At 55.0% G+C, this 26,349-nt stretch overlaps 1 protein-coding gene across 2 annotated transcripts in view; it reads left to right on the plus strand.

The window, feature by feature from the left end:
* Positions 1–26,349, plus strand: part of MAP3K4 (mitogen-activated protein kinase kinase kinase 4) — a 79,915-nt gene that overhangs the window by 35,986 nt on the left and 17,580 nt on the right. For both annotated transcript variants that reach the window (XM_036024954.1, XM_036024955.1), the window contains exons 4-15: positions 7,244–7,486; positions 9,481–9,627; positions 14,262–14,419; positions 15,897–16,013; positions 17,306–17,405; positions 17,512–17,595; positions 18,553–18,813; positions 19,419–19,568; positions 21,517–21,678; positions 22,159–22,292; positions 22,982–23,060; positions 23,795–23,861. In XM_036024954.1, coding sequence (XP_035880847.1) covers positions 7,244–7,486; positions 9,481–9,627; positions 14,262–14,419; positions 15,897–16,013; positions 17,306–17,405; positions 17,512–17,595; positions 18,553–18,813; positions 19,419–19,568; positions 21,517–21,678; positions 22,159–22,292; positions 22,982–23,060; positions 23,795–23,861 — 1,702 coding nt within the window. The remainder of the gene's footprint in view (positions 1–7,243; positions 7,487–9,480; positions 9,628–14,261; positions 14,420–15,896; positions 16,014–17,305; positions 17,406–17,511; positions 17,596–18,552; positions 18,814–19,418; positions 19,569–21,516; positions 21,679–22,158; positions 22,293–22,981; positions 23,061–23,794; positions 23,862–26,349) is intronic.

Raw genomic sequence — 26,349 nt, forward strand, 5'->3', positions numbered from 1 at the left:
ACCCCCCAGTGCCGCGGCCTCCCCTCAGTCTCAGTTATTTTCAGAGGCGTGTTCAGCTGGTGAAGGTTTTTGTGAAAGGAGCCCGCCTGCCAGAGGAAGTGGTTTGAAGTTGGGTTTTGTACACTTTTCGATTTGACAGTTAAGAAAGTTAATTTCAAGACGTCACAAGCCGAAAGGCGGCTGGCTCCTTGCAAGAGGGCACCCGCAGGGATTCTCTGCTGCTCAGGACGGCGAGACTGCAGGGCCACTGGCGGGTGCTGCCCCGGAGGGCGCGGGTGCACGCAGCGTCTCGGGGCTAGTGTGCGCGGGCTCGTGGCTGGGAACAGGAGCACCGGGATGGTGGAGCGCCCTCTGCCTGTGCGAGGCTGCATGTTACATTTTAGTCGCTGTGTGCCTGTGTCTGTTAAAAAAAAAAGGCAAAAAACCAGTTTATTACACAATCTGAAAAAATTATTTTTAAACTGATGGGTCATGGGCCCCTAGGAGGCCTGGTCAAGCAATCATGTAATACAGTATTTAATTATTTAATACAGTATTTAATCACAGATGGTTGCAGAATCAGTTGACACTTTGTAGCTATAGGAGCTTAGTTTACTTGGAGTTTTATTTTGATTAGAAATCTTAAATGTAAATCTATACCGTGATTTTTCTTTTGAGCAGTACTTTAACTCTGAATGGTATCTTTATGTACCTCTTTTTTTTTAACAGCGAGTGAGTTGTATCCTGTTAGTCCGCACGTAGCTGTTTCACAGTGAGGTTTTGTGACGGTGCCGACCCCACAGTCAGCGGAGCAGCCGCAGAGCTGTGACGAGCAGCTGTGACGAGCAGCTGTGGCGTGTGTCAGACGGGACGCCTTACTGTGGTCTAGGTTCCCGGTTGGAGGGGCTCGCCTCCGACGAGGACGCCCGGGCCCGGCAGAGGTCGTGCCTAGCGTGCACCGTGAAGCCCAGGTTGTGCAGTGGCGAGAGCGAGGAGCTGTGGCAGTCTCGTGCGGCTCTGCCTTGGTGGCTCTGGTGGGAGAGGGGCCGGCGGCGGGGGCCGAGGGCTGGGCAGGCGTGTCCAGGCTCCTGACGGGCACCTTGGTGCTGCTGCTGCCCACACTGTCCCCCCTCCCCCAGCCCTCTGGGACGGGCCCATCGCCGCCGACGCGGTGCTTTGCGCCCTCAGGTGTGCTGGAACGAGAAGAGCGCCGGGAACGAGCGCCCGGCGTCTCGCTGGCACCTGCGTTCAGAAACGCCGCAGTAGGGCGCCGCGCTGGGGGCCCCGGCAGAGGTGCGTCCTTCGGTCGACCAAGCGAGACGGGACTGGAAAGGTTTTATTTTACCCTTGATGTGAAAGGAAGGAAACATACAAACTCGAAGCTTAGTGTGTGTGATTAAAGACTTGTTTATTGAAATCACCTGTAGGTGGTTTTCTTACAACAGAAATGAAGTGCAGCCCTGGCTGGTGTGGCTCAGTGGATTGAGCACCAGCCTGCGAACCAAAGGGTCACGGGTTCAGTTCCCAGCCAGGGCACATGCCTGGGTTGCAGGCCAGGCCCCTCGTGGAGGGGTACATTGATGTTTCTCTCCTCTGTCTCTCTCCCTTCCCCTCTCTCTAAACATAAGTAAATAAAATCTTTATTTTAAAAATGGAGTACAGAAGACCCTGTTGTTTTAAATTTTGGATTGTAAAATGTTGTGTTTGTCAAGTAATGAAAGAGTAACCAAGAGCTGAAGTAGAAATTTTTCTGTATTGGAGGTTAATCCAGATTACTGAAGGATGAACTGATGCTCTGAAATGATGAACTTGGTGGGAAAGGAAGACTTTGTTTTTATGCCCACTTCAGGAGCACAGTTCCAAAAGGAGAGGGGTGTGTGTGTGTGTGTGTGTGTGTGAACACGTGTGCACTCCCCTCCTGGGCTTGTTCTGCTTTAGTCTTCTCCCTGAGTGTGTTGTTGGGGAAGGGTCCACGGCTGTGGAGGCAGACAGCCGGGTTCCGCTCCTTGACGCGGCTCCTTCTCACCACGTAACTTGGTGGAGGACTTCATCTTCCCGGCCCTGCATCTTTGTGTCTGTGAGACGGTCATAATACCGTCCTGCCTGCCTCACAGGGTCGCTGTGAGGCCTAAAGAGGCTTTACTGACATTTGTGTAAATAGTAAAACGCTGGAGAGGTCCGATATCAACTGTTCTTTTCAAGAAGTTTAGTGACTTTTGTTTTCTCCCTTGAAGCTTTCTCTAAGTCAGTATGGGCTAGACTAGTCTATGTTTTTGCTTTTAAAATGTATTTTACCTTTTTTTTTAAAAGATTTTATTTATTTTTTTAGAGAGGGAAGGGGGGGAGAGAGAGAGAGAGAGAGAGAAACATACATCAGTGTGCGGTTGCTGGGGGCCGTGGCCTGCAACCCAGGCATGTGCCCTGGCTGAGAATCGAACCTGCAACACTTTGGTTCACAGCCCGCACTCAATCCACTGAGCTACGCCAGCCAGGGCGTATTTTACCTTTTAATTACCAAATAATTGTGTATCTTAAGGACATACTAAGCAGTGTAACACTCCTTAGGTTTGAGAATGACTTTATTGTCATTCTTAGTTGTTAGAAACATTTTGAGCAGCCTCAGATTATACTCAGGATATGTCTTCTAGTTGTGCTGTTTTTCCGGCTTATGGGGTAACAGTAATGAATATAGTTGAAGGGTTTGTAGAAAATAAGAAATACGCTTTCGATATTTGAGTTTTTGTCTATGTCTTTATATTCTTATTCCTTATGATTAAGTTACTTGTAACTAGAGCTTAAATAACATATGATCTTATGTTTAATTCCCTTGGCTTGTAAGCATGCCTTATAAAACAATTTTCCTCTAAAATTTTATTATTTCACAATTCTAAATTGAAAAAAATTGCAACTCATGGTACTAAAATAGCTATTTGCAATTTGTCTTTATTACTGTGAATATCAGACGTAGCCCTAATGTTCCGTTCAAGCCTGGGCGGGGCTTACAGAGTGTCCCTGAGTCCGGTTCTGTCTGCTGTTCTCTCACGGTCAGACTGGGCGTGTGGGCCTGGGCACGAATGCCCTGGCTGAAGTGCCCTGGTGGCATTGCGCTGTCACCGGGGAGGTCGACCTTGGCCCCTGGGTTAAGGTGGTGTCTGCCAGGTCCCCCCATAGGTTCCCCACTTTCCCTTTCCACACTGTGTTCCTGGGAAGCGAGTCCCCCAGCTCAGCCCCCACTCAAGGGGGGGGGTATCTGCATGTATTACCGGCTATTTGTGATTCCTCCGCGTGGGAGACTCACCTCCTCTCTCCCGTTGAGCCGTATGAATGCCCATTATTTGATTTTCGTCTGCTGTTACCACCCAGTACTACTGTTACTTATTTAGTTGCTCGAATTGTTTCTGCTTATCCATTGGAGCGCTTTCCGTTGGCTTCTGGGTCCTGTAGACACGCCCCCGTCTCTCTGTGTGGGGTGTCGCCTTCCGTGGGCTTTTTGAGCACTTTCTTATGCTTTGGCATCATCTCGAACCTTCCCTGTCCCAGTCCTGGAGTCTGCAGTTTCTCTAAGGAACTCGGGTGCCTCCTACTGGAGAATAGTGTTTAGGAGTGAGGATGTGGGCATTGCCTGTGCTCGTTATTGCGGGGTGTCCTTGGTTCTAGGCCCTGCCAGGGACGGAGTGAGGAGAGAGGGGCGTGTCTTCCAGCCTGTGTGTGTGCGCAGGTTGATGCTGACTCTGTCTGTCTCTGTCACCTGAGCTCGTGCTGGTGCCTTCGGCTGCACCCAGCACCACAGGTTCTGTCCCAGCCTCCTCCCTTTTCTGTTTGAGCGCCGGGGCTCCCGTCCCTGCTGCTGCTGCTGGCCATGTGTGCGTTGGTGCGCCCCTGGTGGGCATGTGGGGCGGTTTCAGAATTGCTCTGCTGCGCCCCTGAGAGGAGCGAGTTCACCAGCTAGACTGCAGGGAATGAGTCCGTTCTTTCTGTCTTGAGCCTTACAGCACACAGCTTCCCAGCGTTGGTGAGGTCAGCCCCTGTTCCCTTTGCCCTCTTCCCTTTGCCCTCTTCCCTGAGGTTGAGTCATGCATTGGTAGTGGGTCAGATTCATTATCGCCGCCTGCACTCTCCCCCGGGATCTCCCGGGGCCCCGGAGGAGTCTAAGCACGCAGACCGCGGAGCTCACGCTCAGTGTCGTGCAGCCTGGGGGTCTGTGCACTGAAACTGCTAAACACCCGTGAAATGTGTGAGCCACAGATCGTGGTACGGTTCGTCTGTGCCCCTTCCTTTTTGATTTACCGTATGAAGTTTATATGTTTTCAGAAGAAGAGAGAGATAAAATGAAAAATTGTATTTTAATGTAATACACGAAAAAATTAGCTGCCTGACTTTGCATATCGCCTCACATTCTAGGGGGATTTCTGGTAATTCTGTTAATTACTTTCTTTTGAATGAGAAATGATTATGTGATTATTGCCAAGTTTAGTGGCCAGTGATACAGCATGTGCCTTGGGATCTAACAGCAGCCGTGCTGATTTTTTCTACAAGCACGAGAGTCCCTGAAGAGGCCGCCCTTTCTGTGCAGAGGGGACCATGCATGGAGGAGCTCGGACACGCGTGTGATAGCAGCAGCTCCATGGCTGAGTCTTACCCGTGCCCGACACAGTAGCCGAGTGACGTGGCATTTTCATTCCTGTGTTTTACAAGTGAGGGACGTGGGTGACATTGCCCGAATCCCAGGAGCTGCGGGTTGTCGGAGGGAGCCACACCCAGGCGTTGGGGGCCCCAGACTCTGTGTTGCGCTAACGCTGTCCGAACCGCACCAGGACCTTTGATGGATACACGTACCCACCCCCTCCAGGGTGCAGGCGGATCCCGGTCTCCCAAGGTGGGGCGGGGGCGCTGGCACAGTTGGCCCACAGCCTGCCTCCTGCGCAGCCAGACCAGCGGCACTGCGGCATCCCCTGCGAGTCAGCCTGCCAGGAGCGGGGCTCCCCAACCCCTCTCACAGTCTGTTCCTTCACACCGTGTTTCCAGGGGCTGGGGGTTCGAATCCGCGCCAGCCATCACCAGTCTGGGTTCACTAGTGAAGTTGCACGAGCCTTTTAGTGGAGGCGGTGGCACGCTAGCAGGCACACGCTGGCTCATTTGCCTGAGGTTTGTGTCTCCTGAAAGAAGCACACTTACACGGGAGATGGGGAGTAGTGGCGCAGTGCCCAGCAGAGGACGGGGCCTCTGGCCGCAGCGGCGGCGGCTGTGAGCTCGCTCGCTCGGCGGAGGTCCAGGCTGGCATCGCGGAGCGCGGGAGCAGGAGGCGAGCCCAGGACCAGCTGTGTGCCGTGCTCCGAACTGTGGCACGTGCTGCCTCTGCCCCATCGGAGCTTTAAACAGTTTTGACTTAGGGGCACACATTTAAGAATGAGAAGATTTCCCGTGGAAGCCTGGAATTTTTGTTTTCCACGACACATGGGGAGGCCTGTCTACACCGCGGGCCCCCATCGCCCACCTGGCAGCTCCTGGGGGGCTCCCGTGAACACAGAGCCGCCACTGCTCACTCCGCACAGCCCCCCGCCCGAGCTCCCCGGCCGCAGCACTGTGCCAGCCCCGCAGGCATTGCGGTCGGCAGTGTGACCCCTAGGCCGGAGCCGTAGGAGCTGACTGTTGAAGGAGACCATAAAGTCTGTTTTGATCTAGTTCTTCATTTCGTAAACCAATATGCTTGCTTTTGTTTTACTCATGTTTTTGAAGTAGGTGAAAAAGCAAAGTTATCGTTTGTCCTCTACCCCTGCTCGGAGCAGTAGTGGGTTTGTATCTTCTAGACTTTTCTGTGCGCACATAAATGCGTCTGTGTGTCATGCACACACTGTTTTTCCAAGAAGGAATACAGTGCTCTGTTGGCTCTGTGACCGGTGGGTCGCCGTCTCTGCTTTGGGTCTGTCCCTGTCGCTGCGCTCATCCCCGCTCACCAGCCGCGTGCTGTTGCGCTCTGTGGCGTTACACCGTAACTTACGTGGCCATGGCACCCTTGGCGCAAGCCCGTTCCCACCCCGGTGAGCAGGCTCTGCCGTGCCCTGGCTGTCCGCCGTGCCAGGCCCCGGGGCTTTCCGTGCATCTGCTCCGGACCAGGAGCCCGGTGCGTCTCCCTGCGGCCTCGCTCCTCTGGCCGAGGACACGCGACACCCGCACCGTGTGTTGGCCCCGGCATCGCTCCGTGCCAGCGCCGACACGCCGGTCCTGTTTCAGCTCGCAGGGGCGGTCCGAGCAACCCCCACGTACATACATGCACGCAGTGTGTCGCAGGTTCACACTGACCCTCACTGCTCAAACCCGGGTGTCCGCGTGCTACTTCGTCCCTCACACGTCCCCAGGTCGTCGTCCTCAAAGCCGCGTGTGTGAGCAGAAACCTCCGCCTGCTGTGGGGGACTGGCGTCGGCATTAATTTGAACACACAGACTTGGGTCAGACGTCCGAGGGTGTGGCTGGGGGAGAGCTGCCGAGTCCCGGAGTGACAGGGGGCACAGGTCTGACTGACAGCCACAGGCAGAGCCCGTCAGTCGGCGCCGTTTTACGTTGAAGGGAAGTTGAGAATGTCAAGTGTGGGTGGCTTTGGTTTTCCCAAGAAGAGGAGGAGACAAGGTCTTTGACCGTGGTTGGCCAGCACGATGCTGCCGGAGGTTTCAGAACAGTGGGGGTGTTCCGACCCCATGCCTCGAGGGGCGAAGGCAGGATGGGCAAGCAGCACCAGGGGCGCCAGGAGACATCGGCTGGCGGGCGTTGAGTGGGGCTACCGCGTCAACCTTAGGGACTTTTTTCTATCAGTGTCATCCGGAATAGCTTAGGAGAAAAAACGGACAAAAAATGTGTTGGGTCCACTGTTTTTTGTGTTACACAAGTGGCTACCTGGTTGTATAGTCTTTTCTCAAATTTTAATAATTTCCTGGTTTTCTCAGTCTGGGAATAGTTGTGGACAATACTGTAATATAACCTTAAAAATAAGTGTTCTGATCATTTTAATAAAAATATGAAAAAGATGTACTTGATTCTATTTCTACTGTGCCTTTTTGACAGATAATTACAATTGAGTTTCAGTCCTCATTCCAGTTTTTTAATACTTCCAGAACTTTCTGGGTCTATACTGAAATTAAGTTACCCTAAAGATTTTGTTTTCCTGTACAGTTTTGATTTTTATAGATTTGTCAGCCAACTCCCGAGAATGGTAGTTTATAACGGTACCCTCGAGCATGCTCTTCTAACTCTCGTTGACCTTCTGTCCCAGTTTTCTGAGTTCCCAGACCCCATGTGGGGCTCCGACTACGTGCAGCTGTCCGGGTCGCCGCCCCCCGCGGAGCCGAGGTGCAGCCCCGTGTCCTGGGAGGAGCTGACGTCCATGGACCTCCCGTCGTTCGAGCCCGCCTTCCGCGTGCTCTGCCGGGTCCTGCTGAACGTCATCCACGAGTGCCTGAAGCTGCGGCTGGAGCAGAGGCCTGCCGGAGAGCCTTCCCTGCTGAGCATTAAGCAGGTCGGTGTCGGCAGCTGTTTAAAAGCACCTACAATTACTGTTGCATCTGCAGGCCATAACGTTTCTCGAGGGTTTTCTCCCAACTGCTGCCAGTTGTGAAGAGTGAGTGTGTGTGAGTGTTCTCAGGCTGCCCCTTGCAGGGCGACCGCGAGTGCTCTTTACACGCAGCCCTCAGAGACGGGGCCCAGCCCAGTCCTCCTGTGCTCATGCCCTCGTCCCAGGGCCGTGAAAGTGTGGCGACGAGGGGGCCCTCCGTGTCCTGTTGGCATCGGTCTCTGAAGACGGGAAACTGACCTACTTTACGTTCTTCAGATTCATTTGTTCCGTTCTCTTTAAGGTATAGGTGAGCAGTATAGGTGAGCAGATAAAGGTCCCTCGGCTATTCCGAGGGCGGGTGTTTGGACCCGTAACATGTGCGGGCAGTGCAGGCACTCGTGTGGCGTGAGCCACAGAGCGACAGCGCCTGCTCTGCGGGACTGCGGGCTTTGTGCCTGAAGCAGTTGTGTCCAGCAGAGTGACGCCCAAGTGTGTTAGTGTTCGCGCTCTGTGACGAAACCATCGCCAAAACACTCTTCTGTAGTAACGTCTTCACGAGACACTCACCCTGCACAGAGTAAGGATCACAGAGTGTGAAGAACAGTTGTGTGTGTGTAGACGGCACACGTCCACCCTGGAGACGCAAGTGTGAGGAGCGCAGGGAGGGGTGCAGCCCGCAGGGAGGGGTGCCGGCTGAGGAGGGCAGGCGGAGGCTGGGGCCAGCAGGGCCGAGTCTGCGGAGGTGCGGAGGGGGGCGGCCTCTGTAACACTTTGGTGTATTTCCTTCCCTTCGTTTGTTTTCCTGCACATGTTACACATACTTTAAAGTGTACGCATACAAGTTTAAAAATAAAAAATATGTAGGTGTGAGTTTTTACCCTTGAATATTTTTCAAAACAAGATTTTAAATGGGCGCCATAATGCTCTACTGTATAGGTGCATCGTGGTTTATTTAGTACTGATAGTTTTAGTAGCATTGTGGTAACTGTATCTTTATATAATATGTATTCTGCATCTCTGATGATTTCTTGAGTATAAAACATAAAAGTGGACTAGCAGTCATATACTTTTAGATTCTAGAAAGTTTGTACCAGTTTACGTCACCGGCAGCCACCCGAGGCTCCCTTGTGTCTTTGCTGATTGTTGTCAGAACTAACGTGACTGTGAGCGAGCTCCTGCCCCCAGCCCCTGCCGCCCGGGGTGTGCGGCGTCCTGTGCCCCCTGGTCATGGAGGAAGGGGCCTCACGGCCACCTCCTGCACCCTTCCAGCCCCCCTCCCAGGCCCGCACAGGGGGGTTCTACTCCTCTTCTCGTGTCCGCACCTCCCGGGCTCCCGTCCGGTTTTACCAGATGAAGCTTGGGTTGGTTTGCCTGTGCGATTATTACAGTTGTTTGACAGTAAAAGTCACCAATCACAGGAGGTAAAGGAGGCTAGATTATTACAGAGGCCACCATGTTCTGTGCTAAGTACATTTGAATCTTTATCATGATTAAAAGTGACCAGATTTTGGAGAGTTTTCTCTTGTATACCTTTTCTTATCATGTAAACTAGTAGAAAAATACATCTTTTTCTACAGGATTTACTTTCTATATAATTTTTTTTTTGTGGGAGGGGAGTATAAGGGGACTAAATGGTAATGGGGAAAATACAATAAAAATAAATTTAAAACGTAAATTTATTGGTAGGAAGGTATATTTCAGCAAATCAGTTTTTGCCCACGTGATGTTTTCTCTGCATTCTCGCTGCAAATCTAAATGCTCTGTTTTTACTACTTGCTCTCACCCCCCTGAGACTACTGAGGCATGTGTGTGTGTAAGAGTCGGGACAGGGTTTCAGGTTGTTTGGAGCCGAGGCCCGTTTTCCTGGGTGCTCTGAGGGTTCAAGTGGGGACTGGGACAGCCGCCACGTGGCCCGGGCGGGCCGTGTGCCTGACTGACAGAGCCCCCACCCCCCGCAGCTAGTCCGCGAGTGCAAGGAGGTGCTGAAGGGCGGCCTGCTGATGAAGCAGTACTACCAGTTCATGCTGCTGGGCGTCCGGGACGGCCCCGAGGAGGCCGACTGCGACATCGACGCCTTCGAGGAGGACCTGCAGGAGATGCTGATGGTGAGGACGGCGGGCGGGCGGGTGTCCTCCCGGGCTGCTCGGCTGTGTGCGTGCATGCATGTGCGTGAGTGTGTGTACATGTGTGTGCGTGTGTGTGCATGTGGCTGTGAGGGCTAACTCGCAGCCGATTGTCCTGCCAGCTTGTCCCAGTGCACAGTTTGGTCGTGGGTCTGTGGCAGCGTGGCCCTGACGGGGAGACGTGGTCAGGCCCTCCTGCGGAGGCGTCTGTCCCTGCTGCGTGGGCTCTGCCGGGGACGCCGCGGGGCATTGCATGGCTCTGGGCGCAGGGACGAGTGCCATGAAGCTCAGTCCGAGAGCTGGGCGAGAGCGGTGCTCCCCGCTGAGCGGCGAGTGCGCGGAGGGAGAGCTGCGCGGAGGGGCGCAGACCGGCGCCCTCACTGGCCGGGTGGGCGTCCGGGAGCATTGCAGAGCGAGGAAGCGGAATCTCAGGGATGACCGGAGTTCACTGCGGGACCTGGCTCGTTCCAGGAGGTGCAAATGGTGTGACTTGGCAGGAGCAGACTTACTCGTATCTCTTCCCAAATAGAGCCCCCACGCTTCTTGCGTGCACTCTGCACACCTGTGCTTCCTGACCTCTGGACTTCCACGCACGTCACTTCTTCCTGCTCAGCACGGCCCTTCTCCTTATCTGCCCCTCTACGACTTGCAGGTGTTTCTTTTTTTCTGGAGAGCTTAGTTGACAGTTTCAGCCTTTACTGTGCTTTATCTAAACCTCTCTGAACGCTCAGCAGCTGTAATTAGAACTGTACTACTCAGTACTTAATGATCTAGCACCTGTCTGTTCTCGGGCTCCCCTAATTAAACTGAAAGCCTTACAGGCCACGGGCTACGTCTGGGAGTCCTTTCGCCTTCCGTCACGTCTGGATGAGTGTTCACACATCACAGATACAGGGTGGGCTCCATAGAGGGAGACGCGGCTGATGACCCAGTGTGGCGGGTTGGTGAGCTAATGAAGGAAATGGCCACGCTGTTGGGTGTGTGGTCTTCGGAACGCTTTTATCCTTGCCTGACACCTCGCTGTCTGACCTCAGGATGGCCGAGCACATGCAGGTGCCACCCCGCTTCCTGGGCTGGAAGGAAGGAGAAGGCGGAGGGGAGAGGTGCCGGCCGGCCGAGTCCCGAACAGCGGGCAGCTGCTCCCGTGTGCCTGCGGCCAGACTGGGGCATGGCTCCCCCCTGTGGCATGGGCGGGCACCTGCCCCTTGACCTTTCAGCCTCTGTCGCAGAAGACGGGGCAGAAGAGTGTGCCTGGGAAGGGGCTGTCACATCTGGCATTGAAATTGTTTCCCAGTTGTTTGGGAAAATACGTAAAAGACCAGAATGTGTGAAATGTGGCTGCATTTAAAAATACTAGAATTTCTTATGTCAGAAAAGCCTTTATCATTGACAACTTACTGTAAAAAGCAACAGACATACTGACTTTTCTCCATGGACGAGTAAGTCAGGGGTTTAGGGTGAGAAAGTAAGTTTTGCTTTCCGAAGGCCCCCCTGCCCCCCTCCATCACCTAATCTCCCAGGCACAGGCAGGGCCGGGGTTAGGCAGGTGGAGTCTGCCCTCCAGGCCCCGCAGTCCCAGAGACCTGGTGCGCCCGGGAGGCAGCCGGAGGCTGGGTCGCGTGAACTGCCGAAGTGTGCAGCCCGTAAGAACCAGAAATGCCCAGGATTCAGTTTGAGCTTTGCTGCGAATTGTCTGTGTGAGTCATGACCTTCTCCAGTCTCTCTCCACCGTTTCGCAGGTGGAGACATTACCTGTGAGGGAACACACGAGCAATCATCAATGCCTGTAAGGTTGTGCCCCGGAGCATGCTCGGGGGGGAAGTGCAGGGGCAGGTCTGGGGACCTGGGCAGCCCACACAGTGGCCTGCGGGCAGACAGTCAGATTATGTTTGCCACGGCACCCTACTCTTGAAACTCACCAGAAATAGCAAAAGGAACAAAGAGTAAAGAAAAATAGTTCTTGTTTGGTAAAGGAAGAGAGTGACTAAATATTCACCTGTCTCCCCCCAGAAAGGCTGTTACCATTACTTGCTTTGAAGTTTAGACAGAAGTGAGGGTACATATCTTCTGCTGCAGACTCGGGGGCCATCTGGGGGTCAGTCTGAGTTGTGGTCTGCAGGGGTGTGGACGGTCGGGAGAGAAGTGGGGGCTGTCCTTGTGGGGGTCCTGTCATAGGTGGCACATCTGCAAGGCAGGAAGAGCTCAGGTGAGAACACTTGTTGTGGGCCGCTCGCCCTGTTGGCCCAACAGGTGTGCCTCGGAGGTCTGCTCCGTGCCGCAGGTGTGACTTGTGAGCGGAGGGCCGCGGGCACGCGGGTCTGCGGGGGCACCTTGGGGAGCGTTTGCTCGAGGCAGCAAGCCCAAGTGGAAGCTGCGGGCGGCTCAGCTCATGGCCCTGGCCTGGGACGTGACCCAGACGGTAAACACAGCCCCCAGCGTGGGATCACGTGGTCGGTGGATCTGAGGACCCGCAGGAAGAGACTTTGAAAGGAACGAGAACGTGAGTGCGCTGGACGAGGTGCGGTGTTTGCAGGAGACACACGGGGGAGGGCTGAGACCTGCGCAGCCGGGGCTCCTCGGGGAGGGGGAGGGGCAGACGGAGGAGCAGAGAGTCCGTCTTCACCCTGCAGGCGTCGTGGGTGTTGCCCTGTGCGCGACTGCTGTTTGGGCCAGGCAGGCGTCGTGACAGGCGCCGGGTGCCCGCCTCCAGGCGAGGAGTGATGGGAAAGTGGTGGTTAAACACTCGCGAGAACGTAGCACCCCGACGGTGAACGCTGTCGCCGGGGAGAGGCGCAGACCCTGGGCGGCCCCGACAGCGCAGGTGGAGCTCACGGGCGGGCCGGGAGAGGCTGTGCTGTGCCCCTGGGCTGGCGTGTGTGCGGGAGCCCGGCTGCTGCGCGCCCTCCGCCGCTTACACACGGGGATGCCGGTAGCTCATGGGATGGAGTTATCACATACCGCATGTGGTAGGTTAATTTGAAAAGCATGTACACTAGAAGGGGGTGCACTGAAGTCATACCTTTAGCCCCTGAGGAGGGGGGAGAGACAGGGGTGAAGAAACAGAGGAGACATTAACTTCTCGATGTATCGTTTCTTACGGAAAAACACACACTCTCTGACAGGACAGAACGCTGTCGTTTGTTCATCCTGACTGGTACGTGTCAGGGAGAGGGTTTCTGAGCCCCCTGACACTCCAACTGAGAGAAGAGCGATGGAGGGGAGCCCCCTCCCCCGACAGGGAGGCCACCAGTGCTGTCTGGGTGGCAGGCAGCACGCGGCCGCAGGCTCCCCAGGAAGCCTCGCGGACAGGTCTGGAGGGAGCAGGGTGTTCCCTCGTCGTGGTTTCACCCGGCCTGCCTGGAGCAGTGGCTGGAGTGGCAGTGGGGGCGCGGGGGAGCTGGCCTCTGTGTGCAGCAAGACGGTGGCCCTGGTGGGCTGTGGCCGGGAAGGGCGGACCCTGGCTGGAGCCGGGGCGGGGAAGGAGCATTGGGGAAGTGACCCAGAGCCGCAGCCTGGGACCTGTTCCTCTCCGTGTCCACTGGGTGAGAGGCGGGCGGCCCCATGACTGCGGGTTCCCCACACACAGCCGTGTGGGCCATGGGCCTGGGATTGGGCACTAAGGGTATGCGGCCCAGATGGAGCAGGGCCCGGAAACGTCCAGAGGTTCAACCCTTTTCTTGGCATGAAAATGAGACTTGGAATTTGCCCCTGGAAATTGGTTACTGGTCTCAGAACATTCCTGCCCATGCACCTGTGGACGTGACCGGGTGACGTGCTGAAATCCAAGGCCTGGGAAGGAGCCCTGTGAATGTCTCGGCAGAGACCGCAGGCCCCCCTCGGTGTGCGGAGCGTGGTGACGGGGGGACTGGGCCGCTCAGGTTTCTTCGTGCAGGTGGCGCAGCAGCGCCTGCAAGTGCCAAGCGAGGGAGCGTGTGACTCCCACCCTGCATGTGCGGCCGGCCAGCCTCGCCCGTCTGTGGAAGAACCGGCAGGCAGCATGTTTGGTGATGTAGCAGTTGTTGTAGGAGAAACTACTTGATGGTAGAACCCCACGGAGCAGCAGATAAATCAAGATAGGAATTTAGGAATGGGAGGTGGGAATAAACCCCACTTCAGGAAAGCTGGGCATTCTGGTTATAGCTCATAATTTATGTCGTAAACCTTGAAAAATTGTGTCACGGCAGTGGAGCAAAGTGTGTTCATTTCCTGTCCACATGTAAGCCGCTGTTTGAAGTCCGAACAGCCGGACGAGCCCCTGCAGGAGCGGTGGTGTCTGCAGTCACTGGTGTCGGTGACGACGGTTCTGGGGGCTCTGGTTTTGATCGCTGAAGCACTCGATTGCGCTTTTCCACACGTGTGAGTGTTTCAGGTGTCTTCTCCGTGATCGGAAGGGGTTGCGAGGAATGTGTGAGGCTGCCGAGGAGGTGAGTGGTGCGATTGAGAGAAGTCCTCGCCTGGACGCCAGCGAGCAGCCTGCCATGGCCGCGGCCGGGGCTGCCCTCCACCGTCCCGCCCATCCTACTGACCGGTGGCGTCCGTCCGGGGTGCCGAGGTAAGCCCTGGGAGTCACGGAAGTCTGTGCTCAGATCGTCCCCTGTGCGTTTTTGTGTTCCAAGGTGTACTTTGATTACATGAGAAGCTGGATCCAAATGCTGCAGCAGTTACCTCAAGCATCCCATAGCTTAAAAAACCTGTTAGAGAAAGAATGGAATTTCACCAAAGAAATAACCCATTACATCCGCGGAGGAGAGGCCCAGGCTGGAACGCTTTTCTGGTAGGAGCCCTGGGGCCCCAGGACCCCCGTCTGTCGTCCTCCCTGCCCCCCTGCTCCCAGCCTGCCCCTAGCTCGCTCTCGTGCGTGGTTGAGGTTGAGCCTGTGAGAACGGCCCTTGTTCGCGTCTCTGCGCCCCTCGCCTGTGTTCATCAGCCAGGGGGGGGTTTGTTCCCTTCCCCCGGGACGCCAGTGTTGAATGTGACAGCTGGGAGGGACTGCTGGCACCTGGGGGGCAGGGGCAGGGGTGCCCAGTGTCCTGCAGTGCACAGGACAGCCCTGGACCGGAGGGTCACCCGTGCCCAGTGCCAGGTTTGCAGTGGAGCCACTCTGCCTGGGAGTGACCCTCTCGGGCTTGCCTGGGACGGGGCAGGACCCCGAGGGCCTGTGGGCTTCCGGCCTCAGGTACGTGGGGCGGGGGAGGGTGTTTCCATCGCGCTGCTTTGGGAGTGTGGCGCTGGTGACCTACTCTGCGTGAGCCCGTGTGTATGTGACGGAAGGTTCGACGTCGGAACAGGAGAACCGTGGGGGGGGGGGGGGCAGGGCGGTCCCTGGCCCGTGGGCTGCAGAAAGCATCACTTCCACGGCACACAGACTCGTGTCACACGCTCGCCTTTACACTCCGACCCTGGTGTTCACACGTTGTTTGCAGGCGGTTTTTGTCACGCGCTCTGCCACCAGTCAACGTAAAATGTGTAAATACGTTTCCCGCATGCCATGTGCCCAGATTTTACGACCCAGTACTTGCATCCGTAGCTGAGAGCCATCAGCTGCAGATAGTATTTCATGTTTATTGGCCACAAAAAGCTAATCGTGAGGGAAAGTTTTAAAAACGGCTATGTGTGAGGAATTCGCTTTGTTTCTTACGTTATCATTTTGTTAAACTTTTAAAAACTCATGCCGGCCCTGGCTGGTGTGGCTCGGTCGGAGCCTCGTCCCGTAAACCGAAGGGCCGCCGCAGGTTCGATCCCCGGTCGGGGCGCCTGCCTGGTTGTGCGTGCCATCCCTGGCCGGCGCCGGTGGGAAGTGGCAGCGGTGGGCGTTTCTCTGCCTCTTTCTCTCCCCCCCCCCCCCAAGTTAATTAGTGTGTCCTGGGGTGAGAGTTAAAGAAGAGATCTAGTCGTGGGCACATACTTGGTTTGATTTTACGTCATTTTGAACGTTTGTTTAGGGAGAGTATAACATTTATGTCATAATCATGTAGCCGTCACAGCTGGAATGCGAGGTTTTAAGGTTTTTAACAAAACTGTGGTGCTAGGACACAGGTGGGTAGGTTCACGCTGGCCTCAGGAGTCCCGCCTTTTCACGGTAAAGAGATTTTACACTAAGGAGTTACCAGTCGTCCCTCTCAAACTACCGAACCAGTCGCCAGCCCTCCCGGCTCCTCACTCGAGAACCGGGAGAGTCCTGAGGACAGGCGTGCCCCCGTTCACGCGCCGCCCTGACCTGTCCCCCCCCCCCCCCCCCCCCCCCCCCGCAGCGACATCGCGGGCATGCTGCTCAAGTCCACGGGGGGCTTCCTAGAGTCGGGCCTGCAGGAGCGCTGCGCTGCCTTCTGGACCGGCGCCGACGACAGCTGCGCCTCGGACGAGATCAGGTGGGCGCTGCGTCTCCTCTCCCTGCCCCCCCCCCCCCCCCCCCCCCCCCTTGCTTCTTGGAGACGAGCACCTGGCCGAGGTGTCGTACTCGGTGAACTCGGGTGACGGTCCTAAAGGGGTTCATGCTGTGTTTCCTCTGCACGTGGTTCTTTGGGCGTGGGTTCGTGGGCGGTGACTGACAGCCTGACAAAACAGTGAGAGGGCACACGGTTCCGGCTGGCTGGAGACGAGTGGCGTGGAATTCACCCACGGGTTCCCACAGTGTCTCTAACTGTACCCCTGGAGCAGCCCACGAGCGCCCCTAGTGGACACTGGCTACGTGTTCATCGTGTTCATCGGTGTTACTCCTGTGGAGCGCCAGGCTGAAGTGCCTGGAACCGCAGCTCACTTGTGGCTGCGTTCCCCCCGCTCCACGCGGCTGTGTCCGGGCCGCACCCTGTGAAAGGGCCGTCTCCTGTGGCACGTGCAGCGGCCACGGAGCCGTTCCGTGGCTGGCTCAGCAGGGTCAAGGGACTTGACCTCGGGCAGTGTGCAGGGGGGACTGACCTCTCGAGTTGAAACGTTTTCCCACGCCGCCTGGAGCCCGAGGAGAAGCACGGGTCGGGCTTCGGGACGCCCGGGATGCCTTTCGGCCAAGGATGGAGACAGGAGTTACCGCGCAGATGCCCTCCTGGCGCGGCGTTGAGCGGCTGGGAAATGGAACGAACCCTTTGTCAAAGGCCTTGCTTGATGCTTCGGGGGCTGGCTCAGTGGAGGCCGCACTAAACGTGGGAATTCAAGAACTAAGATGGTGCAGCCGCGTACAGAACGGCTCTGACGCTCTGACTGTCCACGAGGGCGGCTCACGCACAGTGGGTGTGGGGGCTGGCTCGTCCTGGGTTGGTCGGTGGCTCGCCTCTCCCCTGAGTCACCACTCAGTGCTGCCGGACTGGCAGCCTGAGACCCGCTGTGGCGCGGTGGCGGCATCTCAGCACCCCAGGATCGCACGATTGTGGATGGAGCCAGTCATTAAACATTTCCTGGCTGCCAGGGGGCGTACACCCTTCTGGTTAGGGTGTGAGCTGGGCGTCCAGAGTGTGCACTCCAGGAAACCACTGTAGCCGCTCTTTAGAAATGGAGCTTGCTGTTACTTGAAGGTTCCTAAGTGCGCCCTACGTGTTTAAAGAACACAGATACTTTCTGGAAAACCATGTGGAGCAGGCTTCTGCGTATCGCGGACACGGTTCCATCTCTAGAATCTTCAGTCTGTTTGTTGTTGTCCCCCGTCCGGGTCTCGCCCCCCCCCCCGCAGGCGGTCGGTCATAGAGGCCAGCCGGGCCCTGAAGGAGCTCTTCCACGAGGCCAGGGAGCGGGCCTCCAAAGCCCTGGGGTTCGCCAAGATGCTGAGGAAGGTGAGCGACAGCCCTCGCCGGGGGCTGTGACTTCCTGCCTTTCCCTTTATCTCACTTTTTTAAAAAAGTCAGCACTAAAGAAGTTTCTTTGTGACTGCGACCCTAGGATCTGGAAGTAGCCGCCGAGTTCGTACTTGCGGCCCCGGTCAGAGACCTCCTGGATGCCCTGAAGTCCAAGCAGTACATGAAGGTGAGCGTGCAGTGCGGTGCATGGAAATGTGTTGTCTCTCTTACTCCGCCCTCAGGCAGGACAGCTGTGTCGTCACGGTCCCGATAGTGAGTGTTTTGGCTTTCCGGGCCGGCCGCACGCTGACCCCAGTTGTAAGACTAGAAGACCGCGTTTTTCATACTTGACTTCCTGATGTCTTAAAAATACAGATGAAATAAGCAAATGTTCACTCAGACTGTCTATTGTATTAAATTAGTTACACGTGCGTAGGTAAAATAATATGCTGACTTTAAATTGTTTCGTTTTTCACACTCATGTTTCCTAAATAGTTCAGACTTTCTGCGTGAATTTTTGACGTCCTCAGCGTCACCAGAGCCACTTTCTGAGTTGCCCTCTCTGCCCCCATTTAAGCTCCTTGAGATTTAGTGCAGGTAGAGCCTCTGTGTGATGCTGTTACTGGGGCCTGAGTTGACGCCTGCTGTGTGTCCCGCCCACACTTGTGGGTGACGTGTGGGGCACCATCACAGTGTATTCTGTGTGAAAGTCCTTCCTTGTCACTGCGTCAGGTGACGCCCTCTTTCAAAGACGTCACCCACGCAGACTCTGCGGGAGTCTGTGCCGAAGACCCCGCCCACCCTCCCACTGCTGGCCGTGCTGTCTGGGAGCGGCCCTGCTTAGAGACGCCGTCCCCAGCTGCTGTGGGCGGGGTGGTTTCCAGTTGCCCTCCCCGCCCACCTGGAGGAGGGTTTTCTCTGTTGCGGCAGGTTGGGGCCCCATGGGGCCTGCAGGCGGGGAGCGGCGGGGCTGTCCCCGGTGGCACGGATAGACAGGACTGCTGCAGCGGCCCCCTGTGCTCTGGTTCATGCCCCTCTGCCCCCTTGCCCGGGCCTGCTTGTCTTGTTCTAGGGTTTGCTTTTTAATAGCACTCCTGTAACTTATGATACTCTTAATTCGAGATCTGGGTTGCTCCCGCCGCAGGTGCAGATCCCTGGCCTGGAAAGCCTGCAGCTGTTCGTCCCGGACACCCTCGCCGAGGAGAAGGCCATCGTGCTGCACCTGCTCAACGCGGCTGCAGGGAAGGACTCCGCCAAGGACGATGTGCTGATCGACGCCTACCTGCTGCTCGCCAAGCACGGCGACCGCGCGCGGGACGCGGAGGACGGCTGGGCCGCGTGGGAGGCTCCGCCGGTCAGGATCGTGCCTCAGGTGGAGACTGTGGACACCCTGAGAAGCATGCAGGTGTGCCTCCCTCCGGGTCCCACCCAGCACTTCTCCCCTCACGCACCGCTCCCTGCGGGGGTTCTCCCAGGGAACACGAACTCCTGGCAGCTCCCCAGTGGCGGGTTTAGCTGCATGGGCGTCTCAAGCTCACACTTCCCCAACGTAGGCCTTGGCGTGGCAACAAACAGCTTTGTAGCATTGCTTGTGCCAAACAGTCCATCTCAGTATATGAGTGTGTTAAATTATACTGGACTGTTTGAACTATTTTATTTATTGTAGTTCAGCCATGTCTTTAGGTATATACACCTATCATCTAAAAGAAATGACCTTGCTCGTTGAAATTGTCGTTCTAGTTCTCCAGGGACTCTGGTTTACTGGCTACTTCGTTTTCACTTGTGTAGAGTAGCCTGTCACCTGCCTACCTAGCAGAGCCCCCATGATTACATAACTCAGCAGGTAAAACCATGAGCAGCTCCTTAGGTCCTGTGTTCAGCTAGGGGCAGTTTTGGCTGGTGCTCACCGGCCCCCTAAACTCAGCCTGACTGGGCTGAGCGCCCAGCCCCTGCCCATGACCGCAGGTGTGCGCTTTCTGTTGTTAGCCCCCGTGCTCGCTTTCCCTCCAGGTCGATAATCTGCTGCTGGTCGTCATGGAGTCGTCTAACCTGGTCATTCAGAGGAAGGCTTTCCAGCAGTCCGTCGAGGGGCTCGTGACCCTGCGGCAGGAGCAGACGTCCAGCCTGCCGGTCATTGCCAAGGCTCTGCAGCAGCTCAAGGTACTTCTCGGCAGCTTGCATGTAGCGGGCTCATCACGTTCGGAGGCCTTGCTGAGGAACAAGCGTGCTGTGACGAGATGCCCTTCATTTGTCCTGCCCTCCTCCCCTCTCTGCCCAGGACGCCTCTCTCTGAGCCTAAACCAGCAAGTCCCTGGATCTTCCCTGGGATCTAGAGCCTCGGGGTTAGAAAGGGGGGAAATTTGACGTTGTATGACTCACAACGGTCACATGGTCGACTAGTAGAGAAGTGGACGTTGGAATTTAGGTCTCTTCGTTCCTGATCCAACTTCTTGTTTTTCGGCAGTGTTTACTGGAGGTTCTCCAGTAACACACAGTCTGAAAGAAGGTTTATTTCTTCTTTCACTTGACAAACATGTCAGCTAAATGAACTGGGACAGAGAGCGCCAGCCATAGACAGGCACATGGGCCTCATCAGGGTTTGCAGCCGGCCTGGGCTGGGCCCTCGCCTCTCGTGAGCTCCTCTCCTGGGGTTAGGGAGTCTTGCCCCACACCCCAGGTCCTGCCCCACACCCTGGTCTTGACCTCCTCCGTGCTGTCCTGCAGGCCGTCAGTCATGTCTTCCTAGTTATGTGAGGCTTGACCTCTGGGAGAAGCAGCGCTTCTCATAGTTACAGGGAGTCCGATGGGCGTGGTTTTCTCCAGACCCTCTGACTGCTCTTACTTACCTACCAGCATCGCCTCCTTCAGGTTGTCCTCCCCTCCAGTACCAGGGCAAGGGACTCTCCTCGTTTAGTGTGAATCAGGGAGCTCTGGGGAGTGCAGAATTGGAGGTCAGGTGTCAGGAGTGACACTGGTCATTCCTGAGCGTAAGGAATCTGTAGCCTAAGGACCCAAGCGGTCACACCAGGTTGCAGGGGAGGGGGAGGTTGGGGAGACTCCTGGCGGCACCCAGGACGAGCCAGCAGGGGCGCTGCAGCGCGGAGGGTTTCAGAAGCTGCTCGCCAGGGCGGGGCTCCCAGGCGGAGCGGGCGGGCGTTGGTGTCCACGGGTCAGGCCGAGGGACCGCTCACTGAATGTCAGAGAGTCTGCGTGGTCTCGGCGTGCTCAGTGGAAGGTCCTGGGAGATGAGGCCGGTACCATCAGGTGGTGAGGTCAGGCTGAGAGAGATCTCAGATTTTACTCTCTGAGCCTCAGGGGGTTGCTGAAGATTCAGGGAGTGTTTGGAATGATGTGTAGGGGGACCGCCTGGTGGAGACCATGTGTTTGAAGGGGCATGTTGACTGGGGAGGGGAAAGGAGCCCATTTTGGGGCTGTGGTCGTATTGTTAGTGAGACGACAAAGCCGGAACTGTTGACATTTTGGATCAGCAATGTTTTGTTTCGCGGAGCTCTCCTGTGTGTTACAGGACGCTGAGCAGCGTCCCTGGCCTCTACGCAAGAGATGATAGTAGATGTGACTCTTCCTCCAGCTTTGACAACCAGGAGCACCAGTGTTCCCCGAGATGGGGGTGGGATCTAGTTGGGAACCCCGGAACGGGTTGGGGCGGTGGTGGGGAGGTGTGGAGGACAGGACGACGTGGCTATGTCGCGGAGCTCATTTAGAAATGTGCAGGAAACGTGCTTGCTGGGCGCGACACCGCGATTGCCTGGGAGCCGCCGCCCAGAGGAAAACTGGCTGGCGGTCGGCATGGCAACGAGTCCACGGGCTATGCATCTGCTCTGTAGCCATGTTGCAATTAGGTGTTACTTTAAATGAGTTTTTCCCTCTTGCATTTCATAAGATGTTAAAGAATGCCTAGTAAAAATGAAAGTGACATAATTCCTCTGTTTTTGGTCACTCCTTTGGAATAACCACACTAATTGTGGCCGAGAAATACTGTATTGGTTTATGTCTGTGTGGTGGGTGATGAGAAAAGCCTTCTTCTAAAATGCACAAGTGTTGTGTGATTTGCTTCCTGTTGGATTAATTGTGGTTCGGGACTCTTTAGAACGATGCCCTAGAACTTTGCAACAGAATCGGCGATGCCATCGACCGAGTGGACCACATGTTCGCTTCAGAATTCGACGCCGAAGTCGACGAAGCCGAGTCCGCCACGTTGCAGCAGTACCACCGAGAAGCCATGATTCAGGGGTACAACTTTGGGTTCGAGGTAGGTTCGGAGCGAGAGGAAAAGCACAGCACCAGCGGGCAGTCGCCTTGTGACCCACGCACAGGGGTGCCCGGGGTCGCACGCAGAGCTGAGCACTGGTGTCGTCACAGCTCCGTCAAGATTGTCATCCTGCGCCGCTGCGGGGTGCTGGAAATGCCGGTTTACTCCTACACTGCCCCTTAGCTGCCGGGTGTTTACTTTGTGGTGACAGCTACCTACTTATATTTAGAAACCTTCTCGTAAGAGATGTTCGATATCCAAAAAGCACATTCTTAACTTAAATCCGTGGGTCAGACACTGGTGAAAGTGTAGTTGAAGACATTGTGTTCTAGCTGCTCGTGCTGTTCCCAGAACATGTCGTTTTTAATTGGATTTTGCTTTTTGTTTCTATAATGTCATTTTAGACAGATGTAGCATTAGAGTGTTTACGTGTTTGTATAATCGTTTTCCTCTTAATTCTGATCTACATGACATTTACAGTATCACAAAGAAGTCGTTCGCCTGATGTCTGGAGTGTTCAGACAGAAGATCGGAGAGAAATACATCAGCTTTGCCCGAAAGTGGATGAATTATGTCCTAACAAAGTGCGAGAGCGGGAGAGGCACCAGACCCCGGTAACATCCCTGGGGGGTGTCCTTCCTGAGACGGGTGGGGTGGGCGGGACTTCTGTCTTGTGTTTGATGGGCAGGGGTGGGTGTCTCTGAGCAGATGACACTGAAAGGAGCATTTTGAAAACTCTTCGGTAGTCAGGGTTTTTGTTTGTTTTGTCTAAGTTTTTTTTTTTTTTAATTTATCTTTTAGAGAAGGAAGGGAGGGAGAAAGAGAGAGAAACATCAATGTGTGGTTGCTGGGGGTTATGGCCTGCAACCCAGGCATGTGCCCTGACTGGGAATCGAACCTGTGACACTTTGGTTTGCAGCCCGCACTCAATCCACTGAGCTACTCCAGCCAGGGCTTGTTTTGTCTTTTTTTAACTTGTTCCCGGATGATTTATCTTTAAGGCCGTTCACATTCTCCCCGGACAGACCTCTCTGATTGCTGACCTCCCCCATGAAGCTGAAGCCTGTTGTTAGAGTGCAGGGAAGCAGACCGGTAGCCAGTCCCTTTGTTCACAAGCCGTTCGTCTGTCCTTCCCCAAACGTGCTGTAAACACAGCTCAATCCTAGGCACTTACAGAAAGACAGAAAAGGTGTCCCGTGGCAGGTAGTAAGTTTCCAGTTACATCACGTTTCAGGCTGTGTTGACCAGAACTGCTCTGACATTTTCTTGGTGGCTGTGTGACGGGTGACCTTCTTCATCACAGGTGGGCGACTCAGGGGTTTGACTTCCTGCAAGCCATCGAGCCCGCCTTCATTTCGGGGCTGCCGGAGGACGACTTCCTGGTAGGGCGTGTTCTGAAGTTCTTTCCTTAAAAAACAACCAGCCTGAGTACTGTCTGTTCTTGATTGTGTGTTTTTATGCTTGGTGGTAGTTTTAAAGTATGTTTTATATAACGGTCACGTTGAGAACCGAGTTGTTACAGCCCAGAGCCGTCGAGAGCGTAGGAAGACTTGCAGGGCCCTTCCTGACCTGGCGGTGCGGGCGCGCAGGCTGACGCCAGTGCCCGGCTGCGCTGCGGCCCGGTCCCCCTGGAGCGCCCGTCAGGGTCGCCCCCGTTAACTGCGGGCTCGGCGGCTGCTCTTTCATGTGTAATGAGGATCCGGGGTGAACTTGTGCACCTCACGGTGCCTCGTCTGAGAGCGCAATACGGAACGTTGAATGTTATCGCTGTTACTTCCGTAAATCCCACCAGGTGAGAAAGACGCTCAAAACGTGAACGTGCTCACCTCACCTCCCAACGACGGGGGCGACGGCAGGAGCCCTGCCTGTGCACGCTGCTGCGTCACGGAACTCGGGGTGTGCCCCGCTCCCCCTCGCAGAGACGGAGTGGTGCAGTGTTCTGAACTACGTGCAGTGTGCATTTAGTCCTTACTCAGGCCCGTTGTGTTTTAGACTAACTTTGAAGATACTTACTGAGGGGTGGCATGTTCTTTTGAATACACTGAAAGATCCGTTCGTGCTGGCCGTGTAACGGAGAGTGTCCTTTCTGCCCCCCTCCCATCTGCTCTGGTCCTAGAGTTTACAAGCCTTGATGAACGAGTGCATCGGCCACGTGATAGGAAAGCCGCACAGCCCCGTCACAGGTCTGTACCTTGGTAAGGCGGCAGCTCCCGCTTCCTGCCAGGCCCTGGGGGTGTGGGGGTGGGGTGGGCGCCGCCCCTCCTCGCCGAGGTCCTTTAGGATGTTCGGGAATGACAGTGAGAGTTAGGGGAATGCGGAGTGTGCACCGAGCGCTCGGATCTCCACGTCCAGGGAAAGAGGAAAATGCCAGCCCAGGTCTTCCATGCTGGCCAGCGAGGCTCCCCTCCTCCTGCCCCTCCCCGCCTTGAAGCCCTTCCTTCCTTGAAGCCTTCCCTTCAAGGACAAAAGAGCTGTGTGTTGAGGAGCAGGGCCCCCCTGCCTCGGGGGGCGGGCTCAAGGCCCTGCCCCTCCCTCCCTCTCAGGTGAAGGTGCCCTTCTGTACCACTCTCCTAAGTGCCATGTCCCCACTAATGCAGTCAGTGTTTTTGCTGACAAGAGAAGATCGGGCTCTCATGCTGAGATGCACTTGCACTGCAGTTAATGTGCAGGTTCACATTGTGTTGGCGTTTTAAAATCACACGTGTTTCGGGAAAGGGTCGTGTCTCACCCCTGTCTTCACATGGTAAAGAAAAGCAGAACTGTGTTCATGTGTAGTCAGCACCCGAGTTTGAAAACCTAGAGACTCTGAACAATGTGTTACACAGAATAAGGTAGTTTGTTAACGGTAAATTACTTGAGCAGCAGCTGTATCTTAAAGGTAGTTTCTAGCTCCAGAAAGTTGAGTAGACCTGGTTTTAATGTTTGGTTTCTTTCTCTCTAAAATTCACTAAGTGTATTTGTATCTCTTTATCTCCAAAGGCCACCATGAAATGACATTATCGTTTGCAAAACTATTTGAACATTTCAGATAAAACGTGCCCTATTCTTACCAGACTTTTGATTAAACATATTATCATCAATGATTTTGCGATCTCAAAGTATTTCTATGAGAATATGTGACCAACAATTCAGTAAAAGTTAGTTTTTTTAAGCACTTCATTACTTAGGGATCATTTTTATTACAGGAAATTGCACTGTAGAAAAAGTATGTAAAAATACAGAAAATGTGCACGCAGGAAACTTTCCACTGTAGAAAACTAGTACAAAAGGAGAGAACTCTTACACCCCTGCAGTGCTCAGGCACTCGTGCTCACATGGGGCCAACAATCGCTCGCTCCGCCTCTCTGCAAACCGCCGGTGGGACAGCGGGCTCCCTGCAGGCTCGAGGCATGTCCTCTGTCCTCGTAGTCACTGTGGCATAGTCCGGACAGCCCGGCACTGAGAGCCAGATGGCCTGGCCATCCAGTGACCTGGGGCTGCTCCTTCAGCACCTGTGAGCCTCCCCTTTTGATGCTGAAAACTGAATGCAGTGTGGGTGCGGTGAGTGGCAGCACTGGGAGCGGGAGGCAGGGTCGGTCTCTGCAGGTGAATGCAGCTTAGGGGCAGTGAGAGGGCAGCACTGGGAGGCGGGGACGGTCTCTGCAGGTGAATGCAGCAGCAGATGCAGTGAGTGGCAGCACTGGGAGGCGGGGTCGGTCTCTGCAGGTAGGGCCGTCATCGGGATGCAGTGCTGCTGCTGGACGGGAAGCCAGGGAAAGTGCGAGCGCATCAGCGGCCAGTTCTGTGGTCGCTGCCCTTCCCTGCCTCCCTCTGCTCTGCCTCCCTCTGCTCTGCCCGTGCTGCTGAGGGTAACAGCCTGCAGCGTAAGCTCCTCCTGTTCCGGGTGCCCTAGGATTTAATGACACGGCCGCTCCGCCCTCCCTTTCTGCCCATATGATCACACGGCCCTTGTAGGGTGGTTTTCCTGCCGTTCACTGTATAAAAATTGGATCGAGTTGACTATCCATCTTTTGCTTTTCTTACCTGACAGTTGTGGATCCCCTGGGTCACCAGGTGTGGGTCCGGTCCTTTCTCTTCGGTGGCTGCCTTGCGTCTGCTCCGGGGGCCCTGCCGCGGTTCTTTCCCTGCTTCCTCGTGGACGTTCGTCCTGTTAGTTTTTCCCTGAAGAATATCTCTGTAACAAGTACTCACCGCTAGGGAATATTCTGGGTTTGTTGGCCGTTTGCATTTTCTTTTGATGAGGTATCACACTTTTGTAACAGTTAGATGTACATACTCTCAAGTGTTTTGTTGCACCTGTGGAGAATGTTGAACTTGTGTGCATGTATTTTAACAGACTTTTACCTGCACGGGAAAATTTTGTATTAATTATTCGCTGGTTACCAGTGTGTTTGCTGAATTAAAGAAGCCACCATCCGCACCCAATTATATTTATTGCTTTTCCTTTTTACCTTTGTTATCATTGGATTTTTTCCCTTTATTATTGTACTAGTTGAGGTAATGAGCCAGGGGTGAAGATTTCCTAAATTTTTTAAAATAATTGCTTCATTTTTTTTGCAAGTTTTCCTTTCAGATTGCTCCATTTTGGGGGTCCTCTGTCTTTCTTGTGTTGTAATGTTATCAGAATCCAATAAAAAACATGAAGAAGGAAATGTTTCCAATTCGGATACA

This window comes from Phyllostomus discolor, chromosome 4 (genome assembly GCF_004126475.2).
Source record: "Phyllostomus discolor isolate MPI-MPIP mPhyDis1 chromosome 4, mPhyDis1.pri.v3, whole genome shotgun sequence".
Taxonomy (NCBI): domain Eukaryota; kingdom Metazoa; phylum Chordata; class Mammalia; order Chiroptera; family Phyllostomidae; genus Phyllostomus; species Phyllostomus discolor.